The 27,918-nt window shown below is 35.9% G+C and overlaps 3 protein-coding genes, 1 long non-coding RNA gene and 1 other non-coding gene across 6 annotated transcripts; 2 read left to right on the top strand and 3 right to left on the bottom strand.

Moving 5' to 3' along the window:
- The first annotated feature begins 1,672 nt into the window (after positions 1-1,672).
- Positions 1,673-10,179, top strand: LOC139149062 (ribokinase-like). Its single transcript, XM_070720586.1, has 9 exons — positions 1,673-1,808; positions 2,076-2,208; positions 3,002-3,065; positions 3,619-3,681; positions 4,030-4,194; positions 4,443-4,534; positions 6,495-6,683; positions 7,757-9,100; positions 10,074-10,179. The coding sequence occupies exons 1-8, from the start codon at positions 1,744-1,746 to the stop codon at positions 7,931-7,933; spliced, it is 948 nt and encodes a 315-aa protein (XP_070576687.1). The 5' UTR covers positions 1,673-1,743; the 3' UTR covers positions 7,934-9,100; positions 10,074-10,179.
- LOC139149065 (uncharacterized) lies at positions 10,180-15,762 on the bottom strand. 2 transcript variants are annotated; one of them, XR_011556070.1, is made up of 5 exons: positions 15,639-15,762; positions 13,346-13,419; positions 12,149-12,167; positions 11,529-11,635; positions 10,180-10,818 (listed from the first exon to the last, which is right to left on the bottom strand). It is a non-coding gene; the product is annotated as an uncharacterized lncRNA (long non-coding RNA). The 2 variants fall into 2 exon arrangements; XR_011556071.1 differs by having other exon boundaries at positions 13,346-13,408; positions 15,639-15,679.
- A 30-nt stretch (positions 15,763-15,792) lies between these two features.
- LOC139149063 (transmembrane emp24 domain-containing protein 10-like) lies at positions 15,793-23,975 on the top strand. Its single transcript, XM_070720587.1, has 5 exons — positions 15,793-16,324; positions 18,326-18,446; positions 19,060-19,130; positions 20,223-20,349; positions 21,711-23,975. The coding sequence occupies exons 1-5, from the start codon at positions 16,145-16,147 to the stop codon at positions 21,830-21,832; spliced, it is 621 nt and encodes a 206-aa protein (XP_070576688.1). The 5' UTR covers positions 15,793-16,144; the 3' UTR covers positions 21,833-23,975.
- On the bottom strand, positions 19,866-19,952 carry Trnastop-uca (transfer RNA opal suppressor (anticodon UCA)). The gene has a single exon. It is a non-coding gene; the product is annotated as a tRNA-Sec (tRNA).
- A 59-nt stretch (positions 23,976-24,034) lies between the features above and the next one.
- Positions 24,035-27,916, bottom strand: LOC139149064 (uncharacterized). Its single transcript, XM_070720588.1, has 4 exons — positions 27,732-27,916; positions 27,287-27,407; positions 25,656-25,839; positions 24,035-25,305 (listed from the first exon to the last, which is right to left on the bottom strand). Exons 1-4 carry the CDS (start codon positions 27,738-27,740, stop codon positions 25,251-25,253), a joined length of 369 nt encoding a protein of 122 aa, XP_070576689.1. The 5' UTR covers positions 27,741-27,916; the 3' UTR covers positions 24,035-25,250.
- Between the last annotated feature and the right edge of the window lie 2 nt (positions 27,917-27,918).

The raw sequence follows: 27,918 nt of genomic DNA on the forward strand, positions 1-27,918 counted from the left end.
AAATTCTTTTTAAGAGCTGCTTTAAATTCTTTTTAAGAGCTGCTTTAAATTCTTTTTAAGAGAGGAGAGTTTGTGTACATTCACTTATAGTCAACTGTACAACAAGATAAAACTGAACAAAGTGCAAAGAATAAAACAAAAACAAGAACAAGGACAAAATATGCAATGATATTCACAAAAAATGAACTTTCATGCCCAGAAACAGAGTCATAACAAAACAAATTCATGATTGACTCTAAAGAACTCAACAAATTCATATTTTACACGAGACAGATAACAAAGTTTGGATTTCTTTTGTGATAAACAAAAATCCAGTGTGAGAACAAATGTGTGAATTACAATCACGACTTGTGTTTGCATTTTTGATGAGTAATACTCAGGAAAGTGTGTTCTACTTTCTCTTATTGTGATCAACTACTGCAAACTGTCTCCATGTGTCAGAGACTGAGCACTGTGAAACATTCATATCAATGTGGCAGACACATTTTTCTACAAATCAATTCGTTTTGAATGCCCAAAACGCCATAAAAATCAGGGAAGCAGTCTGTGGAGTACAACCAGGTTGAATGTGTTGTGTTCAGCTAAATTCTCTATCAATGCACTTCAATTAAGTTTGACAAGGATAGAATAAGGCATTGATATATAATATTTCCCTCACAGAAAAGCTCTTTGTACTCCATCTGAGAAAAACAAATTTTCAAGAAGAACCAGCATTAAAGATACTAACATTATGACCTTCTTGACTTCAGTCTAACCAAAATGATTCTCAGTTGATGATCGGTATTTTTTGTAAGTGTAAAAGTGTTTCAGAAACCTTGTAGTTGTGACACTGAGAGTAAAGTTTTTGTATTTACTTTGCAAAATATGGCAAACCAGCAAAGAAGTTTGTAAAACAATCAGTCTTCCATGATCTGCTGTAAATGACAAGCATGGGGCTTTTTTCTTTTTGGTCTTCTTTAATGCATGTAAAGAAAATATATCATTTATATTTAGTGCACATAACAACTGAAGAAATTGATGTGAGTCCTCTAAACATGAATTCAAACCAGTCACAAGTCATTACAATCAAACAGAAAGTGACTCATCCATAAAGTAAATGAAGCTTTCCTATGGTTTACTATGAATAAGGTTACCATATGATAATCTTAAAATTGCTGATCAACAACTTTGACCATCTGTGAAGTCTCAATACATGCGTTGTTTGTAAGATTTCCTTTTATAAGTATCTCTTTTACTTTATATATTTCACAAATTTTTCAGTCATTTTGCCTATTATTGTTTTTTTCTTTTTATGGCTTTAATAGCAGTTACTATGTCAATGCTGCTGTAGTGCATATGTTACTTTCTAGTCTTTCACCAGAAAAAGTGTATCTTTTTCATAAAAAGTTCCATGTTGTTTGATTGAGACATTGTTAAAAGTTATCAAATAAGCACAGTAGACTTCATCAAAGTCGATACAATAAAAAAGTGAACAGGTTTGTAAAATCATAATATAATCTCTTTTTTACATCTCTGCAAGCGTTTTCATTTCTTGAGAGAAACTTTCTAAGCGTTGAATAAATTCACGTTCATGTACAGGCCGTATGTTTCCGAAATACAAGCTGGCACATGATAACGAAAGACAGCAGTACCTTTAGTAACTGTCCGTAGAGGGCACTCATCATGTAAATGCAAATAATTTGACCTCAATGTTCCCAGACCTCTCCCACTTCTGACTGATTGCACTCAGCTGGCAGACGAGCAATGGCAGCAGTCGACAGTGAGGTGGAAATCGTGATAGTTGGGTCGTGTAACACCGACTTAATCAGGTGAGTTCATATACGTTAATTTGACCTGCCATTTTCACAGCTCTTTGCCTGTACTTTCGTATTAGCAGTTTAGCTTGTCAAGACCTTATGCACACCATGCACTTAGTACAGTGGAGGGATCGTGGTGAATGCAGTACAATCTGATTGAACATGTTTACTTCCGACCTCAAACAACAGCTTGGTAGGGTGGTCACTTGTCCATTCGAGCGATAATTTTTCGTGTAAAATATTCATTCACTGTAATAATTTCCCCATCCTCCCGGTTAGCTATGTGCCACGCCTACCCAAACCTGGCGAGACCATCCATGGTACAAAGTTTAGTGTTGGCTTCGGGGGGAAGGGTGCAAACCAGTGTGTTATGGCAGCAAGACTTGGATCGAAAGTAGCCATGGTGTCAAAGGTTAGTTAACAACTGAATTAACATGTTCATTCATTGACTCGTATTAATTCACAAATAGTTCATGTAAAGTTATGCAAAATAATTATACACAAATAATCATACCGCTGTGATAAAAAAGAGTGATTATGAAAAGCTTATTGGCCTGTCACGACAGACAAAAAAAAATATTTCATGTGTAGTCAAACTTGTCCTGCAGAAGTGAAATTTCCTCTGCTGATAACAGTTGGTCCGAAAAAAGTCTTCCTTGATTAGAGGTGTTCATAAGGATGAGATTCACTGTATCCTTTTTTCAGCCAAAGTGTGACAGCTGGAAAAATCATGGAATAATTTATTCCGTAAATGTATTTTTAAAAAAAAAGCATTTCTACTAATTTAACGTACCTTCATAAATTCCTACAATTTACTGACATGCCACGTTATTCATATGCGCTGTTCTTGCATTGGCATTAAAAACACTGTGTTAATCAGTATGCCAAAAATAAAAGTGTTGAGTGTGCAGGGTGTTTGAATAGCAAGATTTATACCACTGAACAGCAGCTATTTAGGAATCTTACCCTCAAAACGTTAAGGTTTCTGGTTCTCTCTCATCAGTGCTACATTGTAAAGATGATAGCACTTCTCACTTCTACATGCATTTATCATATTACCATATTTAGAAATTTCTTTTCTGTATGACAAATTTGAAAACTTTTAAGTTTTCTGTTGGAGGACTCAATGGCAGCTTGGTCATTAGTACATGTGTGCACTATTTCAGGAGTTTTAAATTTCTCCATGTTTTTTTTCTATTCGACAGGTTGGTGATGATTCTTTTGGTCGTGACACTATCAAAAACTTTCAAAGCAATAATGTTAATACAAGTAAGTTGCACAAAAATAGTTCATCATGGCTCCTCATATAAACATAAAAGATGTAACATGAAGTTCTTGTCGGTTTTTTATGAGTGTGTACTATTGTATTTTAATGTGTATATATTCATCTGATCTCCTTTCCAACAATTTCTGCTCCCCTCTCCTGCAAATACCAGATCATAATAAGTACTTTATATATTGTGTCTACAATTTTGGGCAAAGTTAATTCTAATGAGATTTTAAATATGGAACAGCAGTTGTAAGATGGGTAATTTCAAATTATGCGTTCACCCAATAGCCTGCTTTCCTCAGACAGATTGGTTATTTCAATTATGCTTTCACCCAATAGCCTGCTCTCTTCAGACATTACCCAACTAGCTTCAGTAAAATAAACATAGGACAGGCGTAGGGGTGAGATGATCAATTTCAATCAGAGGTGATTCAATTCCAGTCGCCGTGGTAGCAACATGCTATATCACAATTATCCCTTGAAATGCAAAAAACATGATTGAAAAGTAGCTGAACAAAAAATGAACACCACTGAGTTGTTTTCCCTTGACAGATCACACTGGTGTTACCACAGAAGCTGCCACTGGAGTTGCACCTATATCTGTCAATGAACAAGGTAAGCTGTTGAACTCCTTGTAAGTCACACTTTTGCTATTCCACAGAGCTATTGTAGCCAATAAGATAGAGAGAGTCTTTTAGACAAAAAGAGTTAAATTACATTTACTGCTATTTGTATTTGTCAAAAACAAAATCACGAACTTTGTGACATTAAGGTAAGGCTTAATGAGGTAAGGCTTGACCTTATGTAAGGTGACATACTTTTGAAAGCAACATTGTTTTCAGGTGAACAATAATTAGCGGATAGTAAGACTTGTCTTTGCAAATGTGCAAGACAGTAAAAGGAGGCTTTAAATTGTCTTCAAATGCCCTTTTCTCATTTCTGATCTGCTTTTTATAATTTCAGGGCAGAATTCCATCATTATTGTTCCGGGCGCCAACTTGCTGCTCACAGTTGATGAAGTGGAACAGATACTACCTAAGATGACATCAGCCAAAGTTGTGATATGTCAGTTAGAAATTCAACCCCAAACTACACTGGCTGCCTTGAAGATGGCGAGGAAGAGAGGAAGTGAGTTGATGTTTTCTCATTCTCAATCGGAAATTCATCACCTTCTTTGGATTTCTAACTGCTTTTTAACAAAGTTATAAGTATTTCAAATATTTCTGTCATTAGATTCTGTCCCTGTCATTTCAAATGCATTTCTCACTCTTACTTTGATAAATTGACCTTTTTCTCGAATATTGACAATCTTTTGTCTGTTTTAGGTGAATGTAATATAATATCATAATACATATTTATCTTTGTATCTGTTCCAGTAAAAACTATCTTCAATCCAGCACCTGCAATTCCAGAATTAGATCCTGAATTTTACAAGTTTTCAGACATCTTTTGTCCCAACGAGTCTGAGGTAAGAACAGGTATCAGAAACTTGACAAGACAAACAGTAATCTTGACAGAAAAAACAAACTTTTGATAACTTTCAAAAGAAGATCTGAATCATGGTTTGAATCTCAAAACGTGATAGACAAGACAGTAGGTCACTTGAGAGTTTATTGTGGTCAAAGTCAATAGAATTACTTGGTACATGTACATGCATGTGTGTAAATGATCTTTTCTGACTTTTAATATACTATTTGCAGAATCACACTATGGAAGATAATTATCACTTTAAATTCTCTGTTGTGCATAAAAATAAGAAGAAACAAGTTCGCCGTGGCTTATATCATTTTGGTAAAGCTTAGGGACTGGTCAGTTTCTTCAGCCTGGGGGGGCCGGTGGATTCATGGGGGGGGGGGGGGGGTCACCCTGTTTTTGACTTTGGTGATAGGGGGGGGGTCACCATGTTTTTGAAATGCCCAATAGGGGGGGTCAGTGTGTTTTTGAATTTTGAAACAGGCTCATCATTGCCTAAAATGCTAGTGTCAGCCACAAATTTCATCATTCAGTTGTATTTTTCGGCGCGCCCTTCGGGCGCGTAACTTTAATAATCAGTCATATTTTTCAGCACGCCCAACTTTAACATATCAAGCATACATACATCAGAGATATCTGTATGTTCAATATTTTTCAGCGTGCTCTTCAAGCTCATTACTTTAATATATCAGACATTTTTCAGCATACCTTTCAGGTGCATGACTAATATACAAGGCATATATATCAGAGATATCAGGATGTTTCATATTTTTCGGCGCGCCCTTCGGGCGCAATACTTTAATAAATCAGAGATATCTTGATGTTTGCTAAGTGAAAGTGTACCATTATGAAATCTGCATTTCATATGAACAGGATGACAAATTCCTGATACTTTTCTGTTCTCTCTATGAGAATTCAGTATGAGAAAGCAACATGCACAAATATTTCACAATATATATTTGATACAGTGACTTATTTTAGAGATAGAAAAATGACAAGATGTCTTTCCTCTCATTGATGCAATTATTTCCTTTGTGTCACAGGTTTTCTGTAGAAAGATGCTTTTTTATGAACAAAATAACAGTTTAAAAAGGCAGTTTTTGTCATTATTAGCTGTGCTTTTATGGTTTCAATACTACAAGAGAAGGTCCTCTCAGACACTGTACACATCAGATTTGGCTAAAAAAGCTCTCTATGGCTCCTCAGGAGATTTAATTGGATGGTTGGCAAGTCTTAACACCCATCAAAGTTTTTGATTCACTGCTTTTTCCTCTTTGATATTAATGATTGACATCCATTTCTGTACAACAGTTCAGGACATCTGGTTAAGCATAGAAAGTGTGAAATACATTCACAGCTCATTCAAAATACAGCTCATTCAAAATGTACTGTATTCAAACTTTAAGATTGACACTTTGAAATTCCTATCTTACAACTGACATGTCAACAATTTCATTAAAACATAGAATGACTATTTAAAATATAAATATATGTAAAATGTAAAATATAATATATATACGTATATATATATATATATATATATATATATATATATATATATATATATATATATAATTTATGTCCACCTTTTGTTTTACCTATGTCGGTGCCGGGGGGGGGGGGGGGGGGGTCACCCTGTTTTTGAATTTGGAATAGGGGGGGTCAGCCACTTTTTTACGTTGGCAAAAAATAATCCACGGCCCCCCCCAGGCCAAAGAAACTGACCAGTCCCTTATGTTTGATTTTGATTTATGTCACCCACATGTGGAAAAAATGGCCTTGAGTTAATCACATGCATAAAATAGTGAAACTCATTTATGTCATGTCCCATTGTCATTCTTGTGGAATAAACAACTGCAGTAAACCTTAGTGTCATCTCGTGACCCTTTCTGCTGTGTGTTGATATTAAAGCATGTCGTAATAAGTTGCATACTTTCTGTTGCCATGTACCATAGGTTGAACTCTTAACAGGTCTTTCAGTGACTTCCATAGATGAGGCAGAAAAGGCCGGTCAATGTCTGCTGGACAAAGGATGCAAGATTGTCATCATTACAATGGGTAGTCAGGGTGCAGTGATTGTAACGTCAGAAAACAGAAAAGCCGTACATGTACCAGCCAAGAAAGTCACTCCATTGGATACTACTGTAAGTGATTTGAGAATGTGTAAAATCATGGAATAGCAGTTCACAGTCGGCCTTTTACTCCTAGCAGACTTTGTCTCATGCCATGATGCCACAGTCAACACTAAAGGTGTTGGCTAGTTGCTAAGATTGACCGCATTTAGAGGGTAGAGTTGACTTTCAGATCCTCAGATTCAGATCCTCAGATCCTCAGATTCAGATCCTCAGATCTCAAACTTCAGATCCTATAACTTCAGATGCAGATTCGAATTTACAAGCCTTTTTCAATACCCGTATAACAGTATGATTGCAATCTGAATATGACATGTACAAGGCAGTTATGAAAACAAAAAAAGTCTACATAAACGTTTTCGCTCAACAAATTTCAACGAACACGGTGCTACAATTACAGATTAGCTAACTTGCTTCTTCCAACCCCTGAATTCTGATTTAGCCCGGGTCACTGGCCTCTAACATGGATTAGTTACGTTCCCCTCGCTGTAAATATTACGAACGGTGGTAAAAATACGGACTGTCGATAGCCAGCATTTACATGATCGTCGCGGTCTTGATCGTTCGATCGAGCGCGGGTTTGTTTATCTCTATGAGGGAACGTTCACGTGATGACATAACAAGTGGAATCATTGCGCACCCTGTGTTCGACAGATGACGTTCTGATTCTGAGATCGAAGTTTTTAAGTTCAAGATTCAAGATAGAAATAAAATAATTTCTAAAGCCTTTTCAAATCTAATTATATTTTATATATCAGTATATTACGTCAAACTTTGAAAATTGTGAAATTTTAATTATGAATCTGCGTCTGAAGTTGTAGGATCTGAGGTCTGAGATGTGAGGATCTGAATCTGAGGATCTGAATCTGAGGATCTGAATCTGAAAAGTCAACTCTACCCATTTAGAGAAATAGTTCCTTTCTGATCAGTCCTGATTTTATTCACTGCATAGTTGGAGTAGGAGCAGGCTAACCTACCTTGCTAGAATTTACATGAATATTACTTCGAAGATCTGTGATGAGAAATGGTAATTTCTTCATTGGTTTAATCATGCTGTCAAACTCATACCACTGCATTTATTTCAGGGTGCTGGTGATTCGTTTGTTGGTTCGTTGGCTTATTACCTCACCTATCATCCTGATTTATCACTTGAAGAATCTGTAAGGCGTGCCGGAAACATTGCATCTATCAGTGTCTGTGGCAATGGAACACAGACCAGCTTTCCATGGAAAAAAGATCTGCCACCAGAACTACTTTCATAGAAATCATTGAACTGAACCTCCCACAATGAGAAATACAACGCAGTTGATGTGTTGATCTTTTACGAATTGTATAAGTGCCAATGGAAATATGTGGTTACGGCAAGGACACAGCTGACATGAAACCTTTATCACTCATTGTGAAACATAGAATGAATGGAGTATGATGTCAATTGTAGACCAGTTCAAAGTCAAAGCTTGGTATTTTTCTGCAGTGAAAGTCATAGCTCCTGGTCACCGAAAACGGTACAATCATTTGTAGACTTGTGGTGCTCTACTAATAGTTTTGATATTTCCTTTGCAATTTGAAGTATGACTGCACAAGTACCACTATGCCAAATATTAATCATACAGTAATCAATGTAAAATCTCTCTACAGATAGAAAGTTTTTGAGTTCAAGAATGTAATTACAGTGTGCAAACCATGTCTGCATGATGTTGTAGAATGGAGAGGCTTTAGTGAGAGATTGTGAAGAAATTTGTAAAAGTTAAAGATGTGCTGCTAATCTGTTGTATTGCAAATAAATAGTCCAAACTTCATTGGATACAGTTTGTTAAATCAGCCTATAGTGACCAGTGTTAAGATCTTATATCAACAAAGATTGAAAATTACTGGTCACTACTCCTTTAGGAACAAAATCTACCTCGTTTCTGCAGATTGATCAATCATGATTTTAATGTTTTATATCTTGCCAGCCATATGATTTAAGTTCTGTGATGTTTAATTTGTAAAGATTTTTAAAGGGATTGGGATCTTTGGGAGAAAGACAAGGTTGAAAAGAGAAGTATCACAATCATTTCCTTTGATATATTTTACAGTTAAAATAATACCTTAGGCAGAAGGGTTTTGTGACGAATTTATGATAGGGTTGAAGACCATAGGGATTGTTCATACAAATCCAAATAAGACCCCCAGTACATGTGTTTAGCAGAGAAAGTACACTGCCAGTGTACTTCGAATTCATCACAGGACAAGGAACTCAACATGGGTACAGTGTGGTACTACAACAATATCATTTTATTGACAAGATGGATGATTTTCTGTTCGCTAAAACATATTTTACATTATCTGCAGTGTAGACTGTACTGCAGGTAACATAGATCATCACAGTGAAATACCAGAACCAGTGTATTCACAGTCTCATCTGCTGTACTTCTATACATTTTAAGGTGGTTGGAAAGGCTAGAGCGTCAGTTATAAATTTCAACAAAACTATTAAAATATAAAAGTAGTCAACATTCTCTGTGGAATAAAAAAAACTAGACATTTGGGCACAAAGGCATTGCAGAGTTATAGCCTGTTAAAACTTCTGAAAAACTGACCAAATAAGAAGAAGTTGGGGAGTCCTTAGTGTATTAACTATGGTAGAGGTCCCCTAGCTTTTAATAAAATGTTTGAAAAGGGAAAGTCATTATTTGCTGTTTTTCAGGAAAGTTTGACAAGGCGGTGCTGGCATTCAGAGTGAGTGACTGTTATTGTAAATGCATTTTTAGATTCTTTGAGTGTCAAAGAGGTGTCAAAAGTGAGATTAACCAAAAAAACTGCTCTATGACTTCAAAAGAGGGGTGCAAATATGGCTTGTTTTCAACATTTTTGACAGAATAACAGTTTTCCTACATAATTGTATACCAATTTAATCCAACTTTGAAATGAGATATGGACATGGAATTTTTACAGCCTATTAACAAGGTTACAGATAAGATTTGTACGGCACAATTTCCTGTATTTGAAGTACTTTTTGAAAAATCATATTTTAAAATTTGAAAGAATTTTTAATAATTTTTGATATATAACCCATGTAAAATCATAAAAACAAATTTTATTTACAAATCCTGCCGTACAAATCTTACAATAAATAGTGTCAACATATTATAACTAATTTGGTAATATTAATACTATCCAATTATTATTAAATTCAAATATGTAAAAAAAATATGAAAAATTAAATTTTAATATTTACTGGTGTCATATTTCAAAATTATGGCTGCAAATATACAATTTTTATATTCTTTGGAGAAAATATTAACTAAGGGAGTTATCCTGAAAATTTGAACTAAATATCTTGATTCTAACACTTGAAACTTGACATTAACTCTGAGAAAAGAATTGGTGCAAAAATAGCCTTTCCAACCACCTTAAAAGGCAATGCCTGTATTTTATATCAAATTTTTCAATGATGTCAGATTATTGTCAAATTATCTAGGTTCTACAAGCAAAAATAAATATCACGCACAAGTCTGATACCCAATTTACAATGTATGAGATATCTTTATTGCATTCTTGTTCAACTGTTCTGTTGTGTGAAGTGATCCAATCTGAAATGTTAACGGTGTCTTCTGTATTTACAGGAAAAAGCTAACTTGAACTGATTTGCTGTATTGTGATAGAAATTTTCCCTTCTTTGATTTGTATGCATTCTGTCTTCTCAAAACTTTGTCTGTCATGGTCTTAGCTTTGTGCCTTTGGGCAATAACGTTAGACCAATCTGTCAAAAAATTTGACTCTTGAAATGAAATAGGAAAAAAAAGAAAAAACACACCCGCTAGATCACCCTGTCATCACATGACATCAATTTGATGCTGAGAACTGATTCACTCAGCTTTGTACATACATGTATGGCACGCACTCAGCGCAGGATAGACAAGACAATGCATCGCCCCAGAAATATGCTCTTGCCACAAAACTTATAAGATGTTTCTTTCCATCACAAACTGGGTTACAAGTTTGGCTATGCAAGTGACAAATGATAAGTCCAGTCAGAGCAAGCACTTGTTCACACGGTCCATAAAATGTATCGCTAGAAAACCAGGTTCTTGTCTAGTCCTCAGACTGGTTGGTCACATCGATTTGATTTTCTTCTTTTCATAGAAGATTACATGCCTTCCAACTGAAATTACAGAAGGTATAAAAATAAAACATTTAGAGCTATGAATAGAGATAATTCATGCCTGGTCAAAGATGTGACTAAAATATTGACCTCATTTGCATATGTAGTAAAGTAATCAATCATAATGATCCAGGCGACAATATGAACATTAATAGAAACAAATGAACCATGCAGGAAGCAAGGGGTCCATTTGTAGATTACCAAAGGTTTTTGGTTTGTGTTAGCAGTAGGTTTAGGATGAGGATTGATAGTGAGCAAGGAATCAATGACATCATCCTCCATTAATGACATTGACACTGGGTCCAAGGAATCAATGACATCATCATTTAATGACATTGACACTGGGTACACTGTTCTTCACAGTATCCATTATACACACAGTCCATAAAATGCGTGTCAGTTATGATTTCTGGTAGAGCTACATGCAATAATCAATTTACTTACAACAACCATGAACAGTCTCAGTGTGTTTGTTTAGGGGAGTACCCAATAAATTTTACCTAGGTCCCCCTCATTACATCAATGCAACTATGTTAGGAGACAAAAGAAATGGCGCCAGGGTTCTCAAAGCATTAAGGCATGGTCTAAAATGTAAGTAAAAACACCATGTCTACTGTCCAGGATTTGACATGCCATCTTGTTGATGATACAATTTGCAAATTGTTTTTAGCATTGACATGCAGTTCACTAAAACGCAGGGAAATATTCACCTTTTGGGTCAAATTTCCTGAACACAAGCTTGTCTCTGAGTCTGTTCCTTTTGTAGTATCTTTTGGTTCCTGTACCAGCAGCACTGACCAACATCACAAGTATTGATCTGCAAAATATTGAGTTCACGTGATGAGTCATGGAGGTCAAACATGGCATGTTGCAGTGTTACCACAGTCACTAGGGTAAGCAAATCAAGTCTTAGAGTAAGAGGACAGATAACAAGACAAATGTGTTTGTCTTTCAGTCCTGTAAAACTCACCATAAACATGAAGCATACTTTTACTATTATAATACTTGGATGTAATCATAAAATACAAAGTTCTCACATGCAAATTACATGCAAATTACATCACTCAAAGCTGAGCTACAGATTAGCAAAATGAGATTGTACATTTTAAAATTTTATTTTTGCCATTTTTAGAAATGGTTTTTCATTCACAAGCTTTGGGAATTTTGAATAAGCACTCTGAAGAATGTTCAATATGCATGGTTACAGCATACAGCAATTAAATTTTGCTTATTTTTTAATACAGTACAAATTATGATAAAGGTTTAGTGAAAGAATGTAAAATCAATTCATACACAAATTATTTGTCATAATAATTGAAACATAACTCACTTGCTTTTCGCCTTTGCCACTGATAAAAGAAATAAACATAAAAAGATATACTGTTATATTAAACAGAGAATTGAAAGCTATTCATTCATAAAGAGTATAGTTTTGGACAAAGATGGTCTGTTATACATATACTGTTATATTAATTTTCAGAGTATCTAACTCAAAACACGGTCTGGAATATTTGCAAAAAATACATGTGGGTGTGATTGAAGAAGGTTGGAAAGATGTAGAAATCAGGTGGTCTTTTTCCTTCTGAGGGTTTCATTTAACAATTACCAGACTGAATTTTGTTGAAAGCACATACATGATAAATGTTTTCTATGCACTTGCCACTTGAACTAATACAAACTGTGCCGCAATTTGATTTGATATACCATATGTTCAATGCCTGTCAACAACCTGAATATGGGTATTTATTTTTGAAGTATATCACTGACTTGTTTTAACTTGAATTTCTCATGTTTTTGTGACGGAATGAGCTCAAGTGAGACTTTAAACTTAGTATGAGGAACAAGAATTATTTTTATCAATTGCAGTATCTGTTGTTGTTCTCTCCTAAACAGTTGTCAGATAAGGGTTGACAAAATGTGTTCACTAAAAGTTGGGCAAGGTGCAGTATATGTTCCATGGGATCAAGCTCTTTGCAATGGGTTGTTTTGAGTCATCTTGGTAACATGAGAAACTGTTGAAATATGGTCTCTGTTAATTATAAGTAATATTAAAGGTACAAAGAGAGGTTATGTATTATATACAACTGTTCAGGTATTACTGTCATGTATAAAAGAGGTCACCACCTTAACATTCATAAAAACCCTTAAATACCCTTCACTGCGGTAACAAGGCATCAACAATTACCTTCACTTTAGTCAGTACTTTTTTCCAAAAAATTAGAAGATGGCTTCATCCATTTAAAATAAAATTGCTTTCAACTCTTTGTTTGTTTAGGACCTATCAGTTTTAAAGTTGGCTTTGATGTTATGGGAAAACAACGTGATAAAATGTTATTGCCTGAAAATGAATGTGTGCTGTGTTAAACCAAAAGTAACTTCAGATTTTAGGATGACTCTGTATTCACTTTTGTTTGCTCTTTGCTGTTGTTTACTCTCCATAACAGCAGCAAAACGTGAAAAGTATAGAGCAAGCAAAGTTGAAGACAGGGTCATCTCTATATCTGATTTTATTTTGATTGATACCTACATCTGTATGTTGTAAGGAACATCTCTGCAAATGTGTTATGTTTTGACTCAGCTTCACTATTATCTATGGTACACCTAAACATAAAAGAAAGTAAAAACATGCATATTGACAATGGTTAAAAATTAGCAACTTTAGAAAAACTTGAATACTAAAGTAATGATTTTGAGGCACCAAGGGCCAACATTCAGCAGATGATCGTCATACTTATGAATCGTGAACACAAGAACTGACCACATCATCTATATCACTATATAAAGCACAAGATTGTGAATAACACTGATCTCTATAATTGGATTATTGTTTATTTAAATCAACAAATGTTCATGCTGTAAGGCCACAAAAGAAATTTTCAAGACTATATATTTGCAATTACGGTAATTCTTTTCCCTTCGCTTAGTTGAAGGAATGGAAGCCCTTATTATTATTAGGAAATAGCTATTTGCCCCGAGGTACAAATAACAAATTATGGTGCCTTATTTGCACCAAAAGCTAAAACCCGATCAGAAAGCCGTTTACATGTAACTGATGAAATTGTAGCTTTCAAACATTTTTTTGTCTAAATTGCTGTGTGACATTTTTATGTCAGTCCATAGCAATCCATAACAATGAAAAATAAGTTGGTCTATGCCACTTTAAACACATAAGCCGGACTATTGAGCCTGCCTGCATACCATTCTACAAAACTGAATATTATATTAGTGAAGTGGGAGTTTACATCATCCAGACATTCCGTGATGATATCAAAATATCAGAGGATATAAATAAAAGGCGACGCACTAACTATTAATGTTTATTTATTGGCAAAGGCAAGAGGACAGCCAGCCACAAATTCATGGGTGAGCTCGCCAAGCCCATTAATTTTGACTTTCCTTTCATCCGTGACCATAAATAAAGGTTAATGGTCAGGGCAGAATCTGTTATTTCCATTATCAACAAACCCGAGAAAACCATCAAAATTTATGAAAATTTCTCACATGAACGACAACGTGGCCCCAGAAATGAGCAATACCCGACGCACTGTCACGCATGCTGTAAAAATTTTGCAAATCCAGAGTCTCTTTTTTGGAAAAAAGTATCTAAACTTGGCCCACAAATGCTCCATTTTGTGATTGATTATTTTTGTACAAATCACAATTTAAGTTTAAGCTGTAAAGTTACAATACTTTAAGTCGTTAATCTATTATTATTCATATTCACAAACATGTAGACAAACCATTACTGTGTATTTTTGGTCAGTAACTTTGTTTAGCTAGACCAAAATGTGACGGACAGGGCATGGTAATATAATTAAATTGATTATTTAGGCTATATGACATAAAAAATTGGTACAAATGCACATCCTAGCCTTACAAAGATTGCAATTGAATGCCTCATATACGCACTCCGGATTGGAAGAAACTTGATACACCAAGGCTAGACACACATTTTAATGTCATGATTGCATGAAGATTGTGAAACTGTAATCAATAAAAAGAGTCGTCTTGTGCCTCAGGCAGGGAGTCAACCATCGTAAAGCTACATGACACTCAGGCAGCATCACACACGCCGGCTGACACTAAGGCCGTCCAAACTTCTTTTCGGGCTTTCCATTTCAAAGCTTTTCAGGCAAATAAGAATTTCAATGTTGTTCTCCCTGGAAATTTACGGCACAAATTCACTTTGTCTGTCTATCACGTCTCTGATCCTTGTCGAGATGAAGGATTTTGCTGCTGGACAAATAACTATTCTTGTTTTTTATCCGCCCTGCTGTGGGTGGAATAAAAAACTCTCAGTTCTTATCTGACCCACGGCTGGCTGAATAAGAATTTACATTCCTTATCCGCACCACTGTGGGGCAAATAAGAAATCTACAGTACAGTCCCTACTAACACCCCTGCAGGGTGCATAAGAAATTTTACATTCCTTTTTCATGACTGCGGGGCATATAAGAAATATACTTCTCTTATCCACTTTGCTGTTGGGCGAATGAGAAATTTGCATTCCTTATCTGCACTGCTGCTGAGTGAGCAACATCTTTAATATTATTATTAATATAAATGATGTAAATAACATAAAGAGAAATATTTTACAACTACTTCAATACTACTGTATTGAAAGGACTTGAAATGGAATATTATATCATAATATGTCCAATCCCTCTTATTGAACATATCATGCTGCTCTATACAAAAACAGAGATTTAGAGTGCATCCACACTGTCAGAGCTGGTAGCACAGTGCATGCGGCCTCGGAAGGCACAACTACAAGGCCAGGGCGGGTACAGCATCGTTATCATGAAGTGTTCACCACTTACCTGGGCTACGGTTTAGTGTATCAGCATAACTGCCTGATAACTATGACAGTTGACACAATTAGAAACGCTGTTTTTGCCGAAACGATTACGGGAGATCAGATGAAAGTTACAGAGATGTTGACCCGGAAGTACTCAATATTGTTTTTTACCGTTTTTGAAAATAGAATATTGCTTTCATGGAAAGATTGCGCGTTTCTTGACATACATATTTTGAAAAAAAAAAACAACGGATGCAAATTACTTTACTGCAATTCACTGAGAGATACTTTTTCAGATCAGATTTGTGTTGCTTAATTTGAGTAAAGGTAACTCCAACGAACGAATATTGTTGTGAAGCCATTTTTTCCGGAGTTTGCCGAACGTAACCGATACTAATCAATGCCACGTCTGCCCTAGGACACCGGTTGTAACACATGTAGATTTGCAACGATCTGTAATATTTTGACCCCTTTCATGCTTTCAGAAATATTTGTGTCGTATTCTAGGTGATAGCTTCTTCGTTCAAGATGAATATATTACAACACGCTGTCGCCGTGATGTTGCTGTGCATCGTCAGCGTGCATGGCTTATCATTTTACCTCCCAGTCAACATGAAAAAATGTGTCAAAGAAGAAATCCACAAAGATGTCTTAGTTACAGGAGATTACGAATTATCCGATGTCCCTGGACAGAAGACAGTTTTACACGTAAGTATTAACCAACATTTTGAAAATACATGTAAACATAAAGAAAGTTTTACCCTACATCTGGTTCAGACCAGGACACTAAAGAATACAAGAGAAGTCGGCCAGTTGCGAGCTCGGCCAGTTGGAGAAGTCGGCCAGTGGGCGAACTCGGCCAGTACAGGTGCACCCAATTAGAATATATGATCTATAATATTGTTTCTTTTTTTGAAGTCTCACCAAAGTTATATGCGACAGCGATGTAAATGTCATTCATAAGGTGAGCGTAATGTTTGCAAACTTCACAGATCACAGTTTAACGCACGTATGAAATACACACATTGAGAAAAATTAAAGATGGCGGTGTATCGCCATCGTGGCAGCGAGTTTTGCAGCCTTCGTCATTGTTGCACTTGAAGTTCGTTAAAAAGTCATAGGAGATGCAAGATGGTGAAGTAAATTAGTTAAGAGTTGTCAAGCCATGATTTTACTGAAGAAATGGCATAATGTTCGCCTGAACTTTAATACGGCATGAATACGGTATGCGCGCGATCTGCAGAAACACTGAGGCAGACCGTACATGTTTTGCAGGGTGGACGTGGGACCTCTTCGAGTTGTTTTCTGAATGTTCGTAGTAGTATTACACCAACAAAAGGACAAAAACTATGGTAGTAAAAAGTTAAAACTGGCATGTGCCGATTAAGTATTCATCTGTGAAGAGAATGCAATCATATTGCTTTGTTGCGAGTGGCCGACTTCTCCTGGCCCGACTTCTCCCTCTGGCCGAGTTGGTCGGCACCGGCGCTGGCCGAGTTCGCAACTGGCCGACTTCTCCGGTTACCACACTAAAACTTGATACTATATACTATAATAACAATCATGCTACATCACTGTGCATACCATGATGTACTAACATTGATGCAAGTATCAAATCCGTACAGTGTCTCGCTTTTCTGTTAGACTGTAATACATCTAATAGAAAAGCGATACATTCGAGTGAACCAATGATTTACAACACGAGTAACATTGAAAGATTTACCAAAGAATCATTTAATACCCATACCATGTGTAAGTATGTACCCACCCTCTGAGTGAACATCCCACTTCTCCATCACAAAAGGTATATTGTAACCACCAATTACAATTTATGGGCACACAGTCCATGTAGCCGACAATGAGATGCAAATGATATGCGGTTAAGGTCTCCTCACCAAACTTTCAGCTGGTTTTTCACTTTCTACTATTTTTATAGTATTTTTTACAAAGGCACAGACTAATTCTACCTTCAACTCAAAACTGACGGTGATTTTGTAGCTCATTCGTTACTATTTTTAATAGTTTTTGGTAGCCGGTAACAGACACTTTGTGTTCGTGTCGGCTACATGGACGATCTGCCAATTTTATGGTGCACTTCGACTTGGAATGAACATATGGAAGCATAAAATGTATTACATACTGCAGAAAAATTAAGAAGAGAAATTTTTTTTCATTTTTACCAGGTGCTGTGTGAACGGTATCTTGCGTGCATGCTAAAAACCATTTTCATTCTTTTTCCATGTATCATGGTACTTGTATATAGGTTGCACTCATCCATATCAGTGTTCTCTCCATACCGTTTAATAATACTGTTTATCATCCACCCAATACTGTTTTATCTTTGCCCGATGCCTATTGTTTCAGCAGAGATGGTGTCATCTAGCCTGTTAGTGTGAACTGACTTACCGGTAAATGTGAACAAAAGAGTGAGCGGTTGAATGATGTGAGAAATAATAAAAGGATTAAACTTCAGTTCTATGATATGATCATGCATAATACTTTTCAAAAACAAAGGAGTAGTAAATAAGTCTAGAAGTGAAGGTTAAACCAAAGTGAAGAAATTCAATCTTGATATGTACAATCCTTATCATACAGAGCATTAAAAAAAATTACGCAGAATATATTAACAAGAATTGCAAACATATTGCTTCGCTGGTTGAGTTTTATATTAAATCATAATTTATATCAAACTCTACATATTCTCAACAGGTGGCTGATTCTAATGGACATACTTTATACATAAAAGAAGATGCCACAAAAGGAAAGTTTGCCTTTACCACAGATGAATTTGATGTGTTCGAAGTTTGTTTTCACAGTAAAATGATTGCAGGTAAAAATATGAAATCTCTTCACATTACATTCATAATATATATATATATATATATATATATATATATATATATATATATAATATATATATATATATATATATATATATATATATATATATATATATATGAAATCTCTTCACATTACATTCATATATATATATATATATATATATATATATATATATATATAATATATATATAATATATATATATATATATATGAATACCAACAGTTGTAGTTTTGTTTTGAGTGTGTGTAAGCAGTATGTACAACACTCAAACAAAGCTACAGCTGTTGGTATTCATGCATTCTCATGTATTAATTTACTACGGTAATGAATGTTTAAAATATACATTTGTGTTGTGAAAGTCAAGCTTGAATAACATCCAACCAATGATTGTAAAATCATTGTGGTCTCATTTTGGCTTTGAATTATAAATAGAAAGTTTGATGCTCAAAGAATGCATTGTAGAAAGATTCACAACTTGATGTATTTTCATCACAGTAAAGAGAAACTGTCGTTTAGAAGTTTACAGTTAGAATAATTCTGAGTGACGTTACCAAAAAAATACCAACTTGTGATCAGCTACATGTATCTTGTATACTTACAGGTGGAAGGGGAGCTGATCGTGAAGTTTCACTGATGTTAAAGAAAGGTGTTGAGGCCAAAACATATGATGATGTAAGTTTCTGTTCAATTTCAGTCTTTAAATATTGCACCTGCCATCATTACCAGTCAGCAAAATGAGTTAGTAAGCCCAAATCTATTTTCACCTCTTTACATGCCTCATGAACAAGAATGAGACCTTTTTGTACATGGCTCTACAGTTTTAGTATCCTAGAAATGTACCTAAACATGTGATGTACCTCAAGACTTGGCTGGTAATTAAACAGAAACAATACTGAATTTTGCAGGAATAATTCCCTAATGTCAGCCTCTTGATGCTTTGTAAATTGATGCAAATTTTCACAGACTTGGATGGATTTGTAAATGTTAATATAGAAAATGTAAATCATGCAGGTCAATTATTGCATGTAAAACTCTGTTATTTCATTTTGATGTTGACACCTCTCTTGCCAAGTGAAACTTTGTATTGTAAAATGTTTATCAGTATCTCTGCAACACATTATGAAATTACAATTCCTGTGTATCTGCCAGTGCATAATACTTGCTGGCACACAAGCACTCAAGATGTTTAACTTGCAAGTCATGACATTTATAACATGGGAATTATGTGATGCTATACCATTTGAGTTATGAAATGATGCCAAAGGGGTACAGAACAAAAACTGGCTACTATTTGTATTGTCATATCATAATGTCTGTATGTATTCGGTTGAAAGTTTATGTGCCTTTTTGACCAGGATGTCCATTGTCAATGTCCACTGTTCAAAATTTTTCTCCCGGTGGCAAAATCGCCCAGAAGGCGGAATTGAACCGCTCCGATGCTAATCGGCTACAGGTTTGAAGCCTGCACCCCAGACCACTGAGGCTCATCCGGGCACCTCTGCAGTGGTGCTGGATTATATATAAACTTTGACAAAAAATGCAAAACATTATTTAGGGTTCATACAGCAGGCAATGCTTCAAGTCATTTAACATTGAAAGTATGGCAATGAAGGCTGGAAAAATAGGAGAAACAGTTCTCATAATTTTGTGTTCATTTAGGAAGAAGAATACATGCAATCAGAAATGCAGAAGTTGTTTTATTAAGGGAAAAATAGCACATGCATATTTCTGCTAATTTGCATATATTATGCAAATTTCATTCAGATTGCCAAGGCAGAAAAACTGAAACCAATGGAAGTTGAGCTCAGGAGGCTTGAAGATCTTTCAGAATCAATTGTAAATGATTTTGCATACATGAGATCAAGAGAAGAAGAAATGAGAGATACAAATGGCAAGTATTGTGTTGACATGTCATAAACTTTTCCTGTTTGAAAATATTGCTAGGTCATGCATGTGTGTCAGTTTTATAGGACGTACCCATCAGCCAATCTATCTCCAAAGTGGCAGTGATGATGTTTGTACAAGTGAGAAATTTGACTGTTGAAGATACAAATTGTAAATGTTATAGTTACTGTACATACAAAATTAGGTGTCATGTAATTGAGGGTTCAGTATTTATCTTCTTACTCATTTAATTCCCATTTGTGGAACAGTAGTTGTACATCCTGATACGTCACTATTCTCTTAGCATCAATATTAAAAAAAAATAGCACTAGATTTGTGGTGGACATTTGAAAGCAGCTATAACCATGGCGTAAATTTCAAAAAATATTTGATTATTGATTCAAAGCTGTGTAGTAATATTGTCATGCCACAGATAATAATAGTGAAAAACTAGGATATCTTTGACTCTGCAGCATTGTGTTGTTGAATGATTATGTACTGAAACATTGTCATAAATAAAAGCTGCTTTGTTGTGAAGAAATTGCATGATCATTGTTTGCCAGCTATGGCTATTCAGTCAGTTACCTTGACTTATCTTGTGAAACTTCGTTTTCGATGACCCAGAATAATTCTAAGTTTAGTGACATAAACAGCAATTTCAAAAATTATCCAAGTTTAAAGCAGACCTCAAAAACCCATCCATTATTAATGTACACCCCATCTTACCGATCTGTAAGGCTAATAATATACATGCAAATGCTAATCGATGGACTAAATTTTATGTTTTAGTAAGAGCCCACTGTATATATATGAATGTTTAGAAATTCTGATATTGACTCAGAGAGATTAGCAATCTTTGTAAAATAGAGGGTCATGTGACTTGCCTACATTAAGGCAGTCCCTGAGGTTATTTTACAACTGTTGACCATTTAGGCAAGTATTGTACACTACATTATCATATGATACATACAGTAAATAGACAGGTGAAAGGTTATCAATCCTTGTTAGAGTTCAGGTGATTAGAAGTCAGTCGTAAGTTTGATTATCGTAGTCAACCTCTCTGTACATGTATCATGTTGATTCAATCAGAGGTCCAGTCACTAGCTTCAAACAGTGTTTGTGTTCTGTTCCATGTATCATATTCATTTCCATGGTCAACTCCCCACGGCATATCTAAGCACTGATTATTTAAATTGAAAACGGCACATAAAAGATACATTTTAATGTTTAACAACTGAGTGGAGATCCAGACTGAAAGTCAATGGTCAACAATGTGAATTTTACAAAAGGTCATATCAGACATATTCAACATTGATTACTTTTATACCATAAGGTCCTTCTAATCACGCTTTATTCTTGACGTTACAGAATCTACAAACTCCAGAGTACTGTATTTTGCAATATTCTCAATGGTGTGCCTATTGAGTTTAGCAACATGGCAAGTCTTCTACCTGAGAAGATACTTCAAGTCAAAGAAACTTATTGAATAGATATTTTTTTTCTAACACAGAAGCATTGCTGTTTTTTCAATGCCAGGGTATTTTGTGTTCTGTACATCTTTTTGTTTGTTAAAACAACTATCATGGCAATTTCTATCTTCCGTTTGTTGTCTTCATAAAGTAAACATCCAGTGGCTGTGAGAAGGGAGCAGGTAGACTCATCACAGGTTGCTATAAAACTATTAAAGAATGTGCAAGAAATGTTTGATGAATGTCCCTTGCTGGTTGCAAAAGAAACATCCTGTTTGAGAAAACCCGTCTGGCTTTGCAAGGCATTGAATACCAGTTCTGAATTTTTTGGAAGCCGTTGATTTCTTCTATGTATTGGGAATTTGTGGTATGACTTTGTAAATCCACCACTGTAATGAATCTTGTAAGCAACCTCACTTTATAACAAGCATGAAGTTGTTATATAAGAAAAAGATGCAGTAAGGAGGCCAAACAGATACAGATCTGATTTCATCGTGCTTGATTCTGGCAAATCAAAGTTGCCACTACACCAGGACCACAGAAAAACATTTGCTTGGGTCAACATGCTTGCACGTTTTAGCCATTGAGAAATTTTACTGTACAACCAATGCACAAGAAAGCTGTTGCCATGACAACTGATGCAGCAACCAGTCTGCTAACATCAACTTTTGCTCACAAGTGTTAAAAATCACTGCCTTGGCATTGCTCCGACATGAATCAGCAAAGGCACATCAATTGCATTCCCACTTCCATAAATTTATTGTGTATTTATCGCCTTCTGTAGGTTTTGCACAAAGTTTAACTAAGGTTGGTATTAATATAAGCATCGTCACTTTCATTCAGGAAAACCAGTAGCATTGATTCATATTTTGATAGTACCTGGTAAAATTTAATATCAAAATGTGAATATTGTGAGAGTGTGACATCACTTTATACATGCCATGGTAGCAATCTTCCTCAAGTGATTTTGATTTTGTAATTCATTTATTAAGCAAGGTCTTCACATTCAAGTATTTAAAAATTAAGGCTTTGTGAATGAGCATTTGAAGTGGAAAATCATTGAATTCATAAGGGCTTTTAGTTGAGAAGACATTAGAAATCATTACAGTGTGTAATTCAGATAATTATCTATGCAGGGATCATCTTTTCTGGAACTTTCAGTGTAGGTAAGTGCAGTATGACATTGTTATATATTTTCTAAAACCAGAAATATAACTGCGGCATGAACAGCATTATATGCTTGATAGAATCCATGAATAAAGCCATGGGCAGTTGCATACCTGCTGTTGTGCAACATTTTGCTTAAATGCACTGGTATGTCGTGAGAATAAATGCGAATCAATCAAAATCAACCGTGTCCGTGATCCAGTCCTAACATCAATGTGGGGAATTATTTCTTTGACATTGCTTTATGTTTTGACACGGCTACATATGTCAAGCACTATGAGATACTTTACAGGTGGCTAATAACTTTTGTTGAAAATTTAGAAACAAATCTGAATGTAATCACCACTTTTGCTATTTGATTTTGTTATTTAATGTTTAGGTAATCACTTCCAGTCATCACCAGGTCTGTAAGTTTGCACTAGTAGAATATTTTTAATTAATGTACATTCTTTCTCATGTCTGCTCTGAGGTTGAAACAATTTGATGTTGAAGACGCCGGGAATGAGAGCTTACACAAAGATTTATCAACTTGTTTTCTGGTGTACATACTTTGAATCATTTTAACAAAATCAAATTTGCAAGCTTAAGTAAAGTTGCACAGTTTATTATTGGAGAATAGTGTCTCTTGTAGGTTTTTATCTACAGCAGACAATATTGGATTTATTGCCTTGCCTATTCACCTTATAAAAAGTAGCATCCTGAGTATTGTGTCTTCATTTCTTAGTCAGTTTTCTCTGTAGCAATACAATAAAGATACTACTGGTATCCAAACAGCATCATAGGAATTGAAGTTTGTCTTTTCCTTTTCTAGGAAACAAAATAGATGATTTTATATCATTCTTTTTACGGCATTTAATTGAAATAACATAGAGAACTGCACAGTCATTTTTTGTTGAAAACAAAAAAACGTTTAATCCTGATTGTTACATTTTAAGTAATTCGTGGATGTAAATGCTCAACATACATTGAAAGTCAATAAAATATTTTTGAGAACGTTTCTTCCACTTCTTATATATTCTTTACACATCCTCTGATCTCTACGGACCCATTGCTTTGTTATGGGCAGATTCCAGTATACATGACTATTGTTCTCACTAATAATTTTAATACACTGAGGATTGGCCATAGCACACATCAATAGGGCATTACAAATGCAAGGGAAATTATCATGCATTTCTCAGAAATGGCAAATAGTTCAGTAATTAATTATTCAAGGAAACTCTGTTATCATGTGAAATTGATGGCATTTGGTGTGGATATCATTAAATTGAACTCACATACCTCCATTACCTACAGCAAAATGCTGCAAAGTAAAACAGCTTCAAATTATTCCTTTCGTATCTGTTAATATTTTAACACCATCCATCATCTAAGTTTCTGTTTACATGGAATTGGCATTGACACCACAAACTGAGTAACCTTTGATAAGTTATGACATATGATTGACAATTCTGCTAAAAATTCTGTAAATTTTACATTAATGTCATAGAAATAACGGGCGACGCGCTGACCATTAACGTTTATTTGTGGGCAAGGGCGAGGCTTGCCGAGCCCGTTAATTTGGCTTTCCTCGAGCCCGCACCCATAAATAAACGTTAATGGTCAGTGCGGAGTCTGTTATTTCCATTATATTATCAACGAAATGGAGAAAACAGTCAAAATTTGCGAAAATCTTCGGAGCAACGACAACTGGGCCCCAGAACTGAGCAATACGCGACGCACTGTCACACGCGCTGTAAAATATTGGCACATCTGGAAATATTTTCAGAAAAAAGTATCTCAACTTGGCCCACAAGTGCTCCATTTTATTTTGTGATTGATTATGATTTATGTTTGAGCTGTAAAGTTACAGTAGAGTTGTTAATCTTATTATTCATATTCACGGGCATATAAACAGACCATTATTGTGTATTTGTGGTCAGTCACGTGGTTCAGCTTGACCAATCAAAATGCGACAGGCAGGGCATGGTAATATAATTGCAAATATTGGATCAAGAAAATATAGAGCTATAACAGGCTGCAGAACATAGGCAATAATGATTCCTTGGAGCTGGAGCAAACTTGCGAATGAAAGAGCCCTGATAAGGTAGGCAGCCATAGCACAGCATAGCTTTACATGGTATTCATCAGAAGTATTATTCCGTGGATCTCCAGAAACCGGTAACTTTAACAGGTGATTCATTCCTTGTAGAGTAATTTTGTTGCAGACTTCACTGTACCCACCATCAATGGTGCCATGTCACTCTGCAGTTGGTCTGCAGTTTGTCAGACTTCAGTCTTCAGTCTTTTGTGTTTTCCTGGTTGTTAATTCACTGCTGCCAACACAGCTAGAAAAATCAAACAAACCCAAGTGTAGTTTGAGACTCCCTTTGATGCTCGAGTGTGCATATTCACTTATATGGACACTGACTGTGAAAAAGCAACTTAATATTGTGACTGTTCATGCCTGCACAAATCTTATGACCTCGGACACTACTTTTCAGACAGTATTTATATGAATGATTTTGAAAACGTGAAAATCATGTAAACGTCGTAAGCTGTATACCTTCAGCATTCATGATGGGTAATTTTTTATTAACTGATTATGACATGAGCAGCATAGTACAAGGGGAAAACAACCATATGTAAAAAGACCACTTGAATCCTAAAATGTGAACAGTGACCCCTGAACACTTACCATGGTCCAAGAAGCTGTGTGATTGGTAGATGGGGAGGTGTTGTAATCATGTCAAGCTTCAGAGGCTCCTTACAAGACAGTAAGTCAGTCTGTTTAAAGTGTGAATACCTAAATTGTAATGGGCTTTCACTGAATCCATAAACACTCAACCTCTCTTCAAGAGACTGCTGATTTACAGATGTGGCTACATAAGAACAAGGAGAAAATACCATTTAGAGCAAGCAAAAGCCCAAATAGTGAAGACCTTGTGCACTGTTTTCGAAGACACTGACAGCAACCTAAGCGATTCTTGATTCTTTTTGATTACTGATGATATATGAATTGTCAAATCAGCTTTCTTATCATATACCTACATTCACGTGCCTGTGTAAAGCTATGGGAGAAAGCGCCCTCAGATCCGTGCATTTTTTTACATATCACGCCCCAGCCTGGTGCCCAAATATGGGCAATCGCGTGCATTTCTAAACTATCTTGATTCTGGTTACTATGCGCGTTGCTATCCGCAAACATTCCATTCGTACACAAAGCCAGCGTGAGATTAGGAAAACGTCTGCTCGCTCAGATCGTAGTTGGGCGTGGCGACAGTGGAGCTGCGTTGGTGACATCGGCTTATATTTCTAAATTCTAGTGAAATCCTGTGTACACTAAGTCATGCCTGTTCAGTATAAATTACAAGAAACTGACGTCACGCTTTTGTCCTTCTTACACCTCCATTTCAGCCTTGATCTCTGTTGGGCACGTAATAGTGCCATGTTGCTTTGCGCGTTCTAGAATTCTGGAGGTAAACAAATGACGTCATTACGTATGTCAATCCGCGAAGGGAAGCGGCCATCGTATTTATGAAAAAACTGACGCAAATGGCGATGAATTTTTTGATATCGCATGCACTTTTATCTCCTTAACAATGCTGAATATTATGTAAACTACATATTTATCATTCCATAAGGTATATAATAAAACCTTTACGGCCCTGATACGGCTTTTGCGGCCCTTGGTCGTACGGGCCCTCGTACGCTCGGGCCCGCAAAAGCCGTATCATGGCCGTAAAGATTATTATCCCCACCCCACCCCAAGCACAAATACAAATTAATGAGTTCCCCTTTTGGCTAAAAGAACAAGAAAGTGAAAACAAGTTTGCGGGAATCCATCGGTGTAAAATCTGACATTATTGCTTTACTCGCACTTGCTGATTTGCAATGTTACCTATACGGGGGATCTGAGGCTTAATAAATGAGTGCTAGGAAGATAAGTTTTTTTTTGTTTTTTTTGGGTTTTTTTATCAGTCAATCATCCAACGGGCGTTAGCCCAATTACAGGATGAGGTACTCATAACACACTAACCCCAATGGAGCAATGACGAGTAAAGTGCCTTGCTCAAGGGCACAACACTGTGCTAGAGTCTTGAACTCACCGTCCTCCGACAGTGTCCATTACTCTGGACATACCGGGTCTTGAACTCACCATCCTCTGATAGTGAGTCAGTTGCCCTACCCATGCACTTATAATGAACAAAATGTTACTGTGCATGTCTACAAAAGTTAATATACATGTATTACAAAGAAGCCGTCATATAACTGACTTCTGCTACTGCGATGTTGGACAAGACAAGGAAGAATTACATAATATCTTACAAGTATGCTCTTCCTTGTTACCATGGCGATGTGGGACCATATCATCCAGGCCAAGCAGCGTCTCTGGCTTCTGACCAGCTGCAATAGCAGCATTGAAGTCTGCCCACGTCTTCACACTTTCCTTCGTTGAAGACAAATTATATGAGACTTGAAACAAAAAGTTCATGAAACTTTTCATAATTAACAACGAGCTAAAAAAAGTTTTGAAGCAAAATCATCTACACCATGATTCTGAACATTCATGTAAATTGGAACAGGAAAATAAGGAATAATTTGAATACTGTTAAAACAACTTGGACTGAAAAAATGGCTTGAATCTTCACTATTCTGAGATTTAATATAGTTCTCTGGCATCTTTGAAAAGTACAGTACACGTCTAGGACTCGAATCGAAATAATATTGACTCGAGTTAATACACACTGGTGACAGTGGTGAGATTTCAAACCTTTGACATTTGGAATCAAGGCGATAAACTCAATATCCAGTCACAATGCAGTATTCTATCCGCGGTTCTTCTCGACTCCCGGGGTGTTTTTTGTCGCAAAAGTGCTGATGGGCCCGGCAATAAATACAACATTGAAAGACTGTACTGTTGACAGCTGCAGGTTTCGCGCCAGCTCTTGGTTGAACAG

The sequence above is a fragment of the Ptychodera flava genome, chromosome 14 (genome assembly GCF_041260155.1).
Source record: "Ptychodera flava strain L36383 chromosome 14, AS_Pfla_20210202, whole genome shotgun sequence".
NCBI classification, from domain to species: Eukaryota; Metazoa; Hemichordata; class Enteropneusta; family Ptychoderidae; genus Ptychodera; species Ptychodera flava.

Coding starts and splice junctions, on each gene's coding strand:
- LOC139149062 (XM_070720586.1), top strand. CDS start 1,744: ATGGCAGCAGTCGACAGTGAGGTGGAAATCGTGATAGTTGGGTCGTGT. Junction 1,809..2,075: donor TGTAACACCGACTTAATCAG/GTGAGTTCATAT, acceptor CCTCCCGGTTAG/CTATGTGCCACGCCTACCCA. Junction 3,066..3,618: donor AAGCAATAATGTTAATACAA/GTAAGTTGCACA, acceptor TTCCCTTGACAG/ATCACACTGGTGTTACCACA.
- LOC139149063 (XM_070720587.1), top strand. CDS start 16,145: ATGAATATATTACAACACGCTGTCGCCGTGATGTTGCTGTGCATCGTC. Junction 16,325..18,325: donor GACAGAAGACAGTTTTACAC/GTAAGTATTAAC, acceptor TATTCTCAACAG/GTGGCTGATTCTAATGGACA. Junction 18,447..19,059: donor TCACAGTAAAATGATTGCAG/GTAAAAATATGA, acceptor GTATACTTACAG/GTGGAAGGGGAGCTGATCGT.
- LOC139149064 (XM_070720588.1), bottom strand. Junction 25,840..27,286: donor TAACAAGGAAGAGCATACTT/GTAAGATATTAT, acceptor GTTCTTATGTAG/CCACATCTGTAAATCAGCAG. Junction 25,306..25,655: donor ACACAGCTTCTTGGACCATG/GTAAGTGTTCAG, acceptor TGATTTTTCTAG/CTGTGTTGGCAGCAGTGAAT.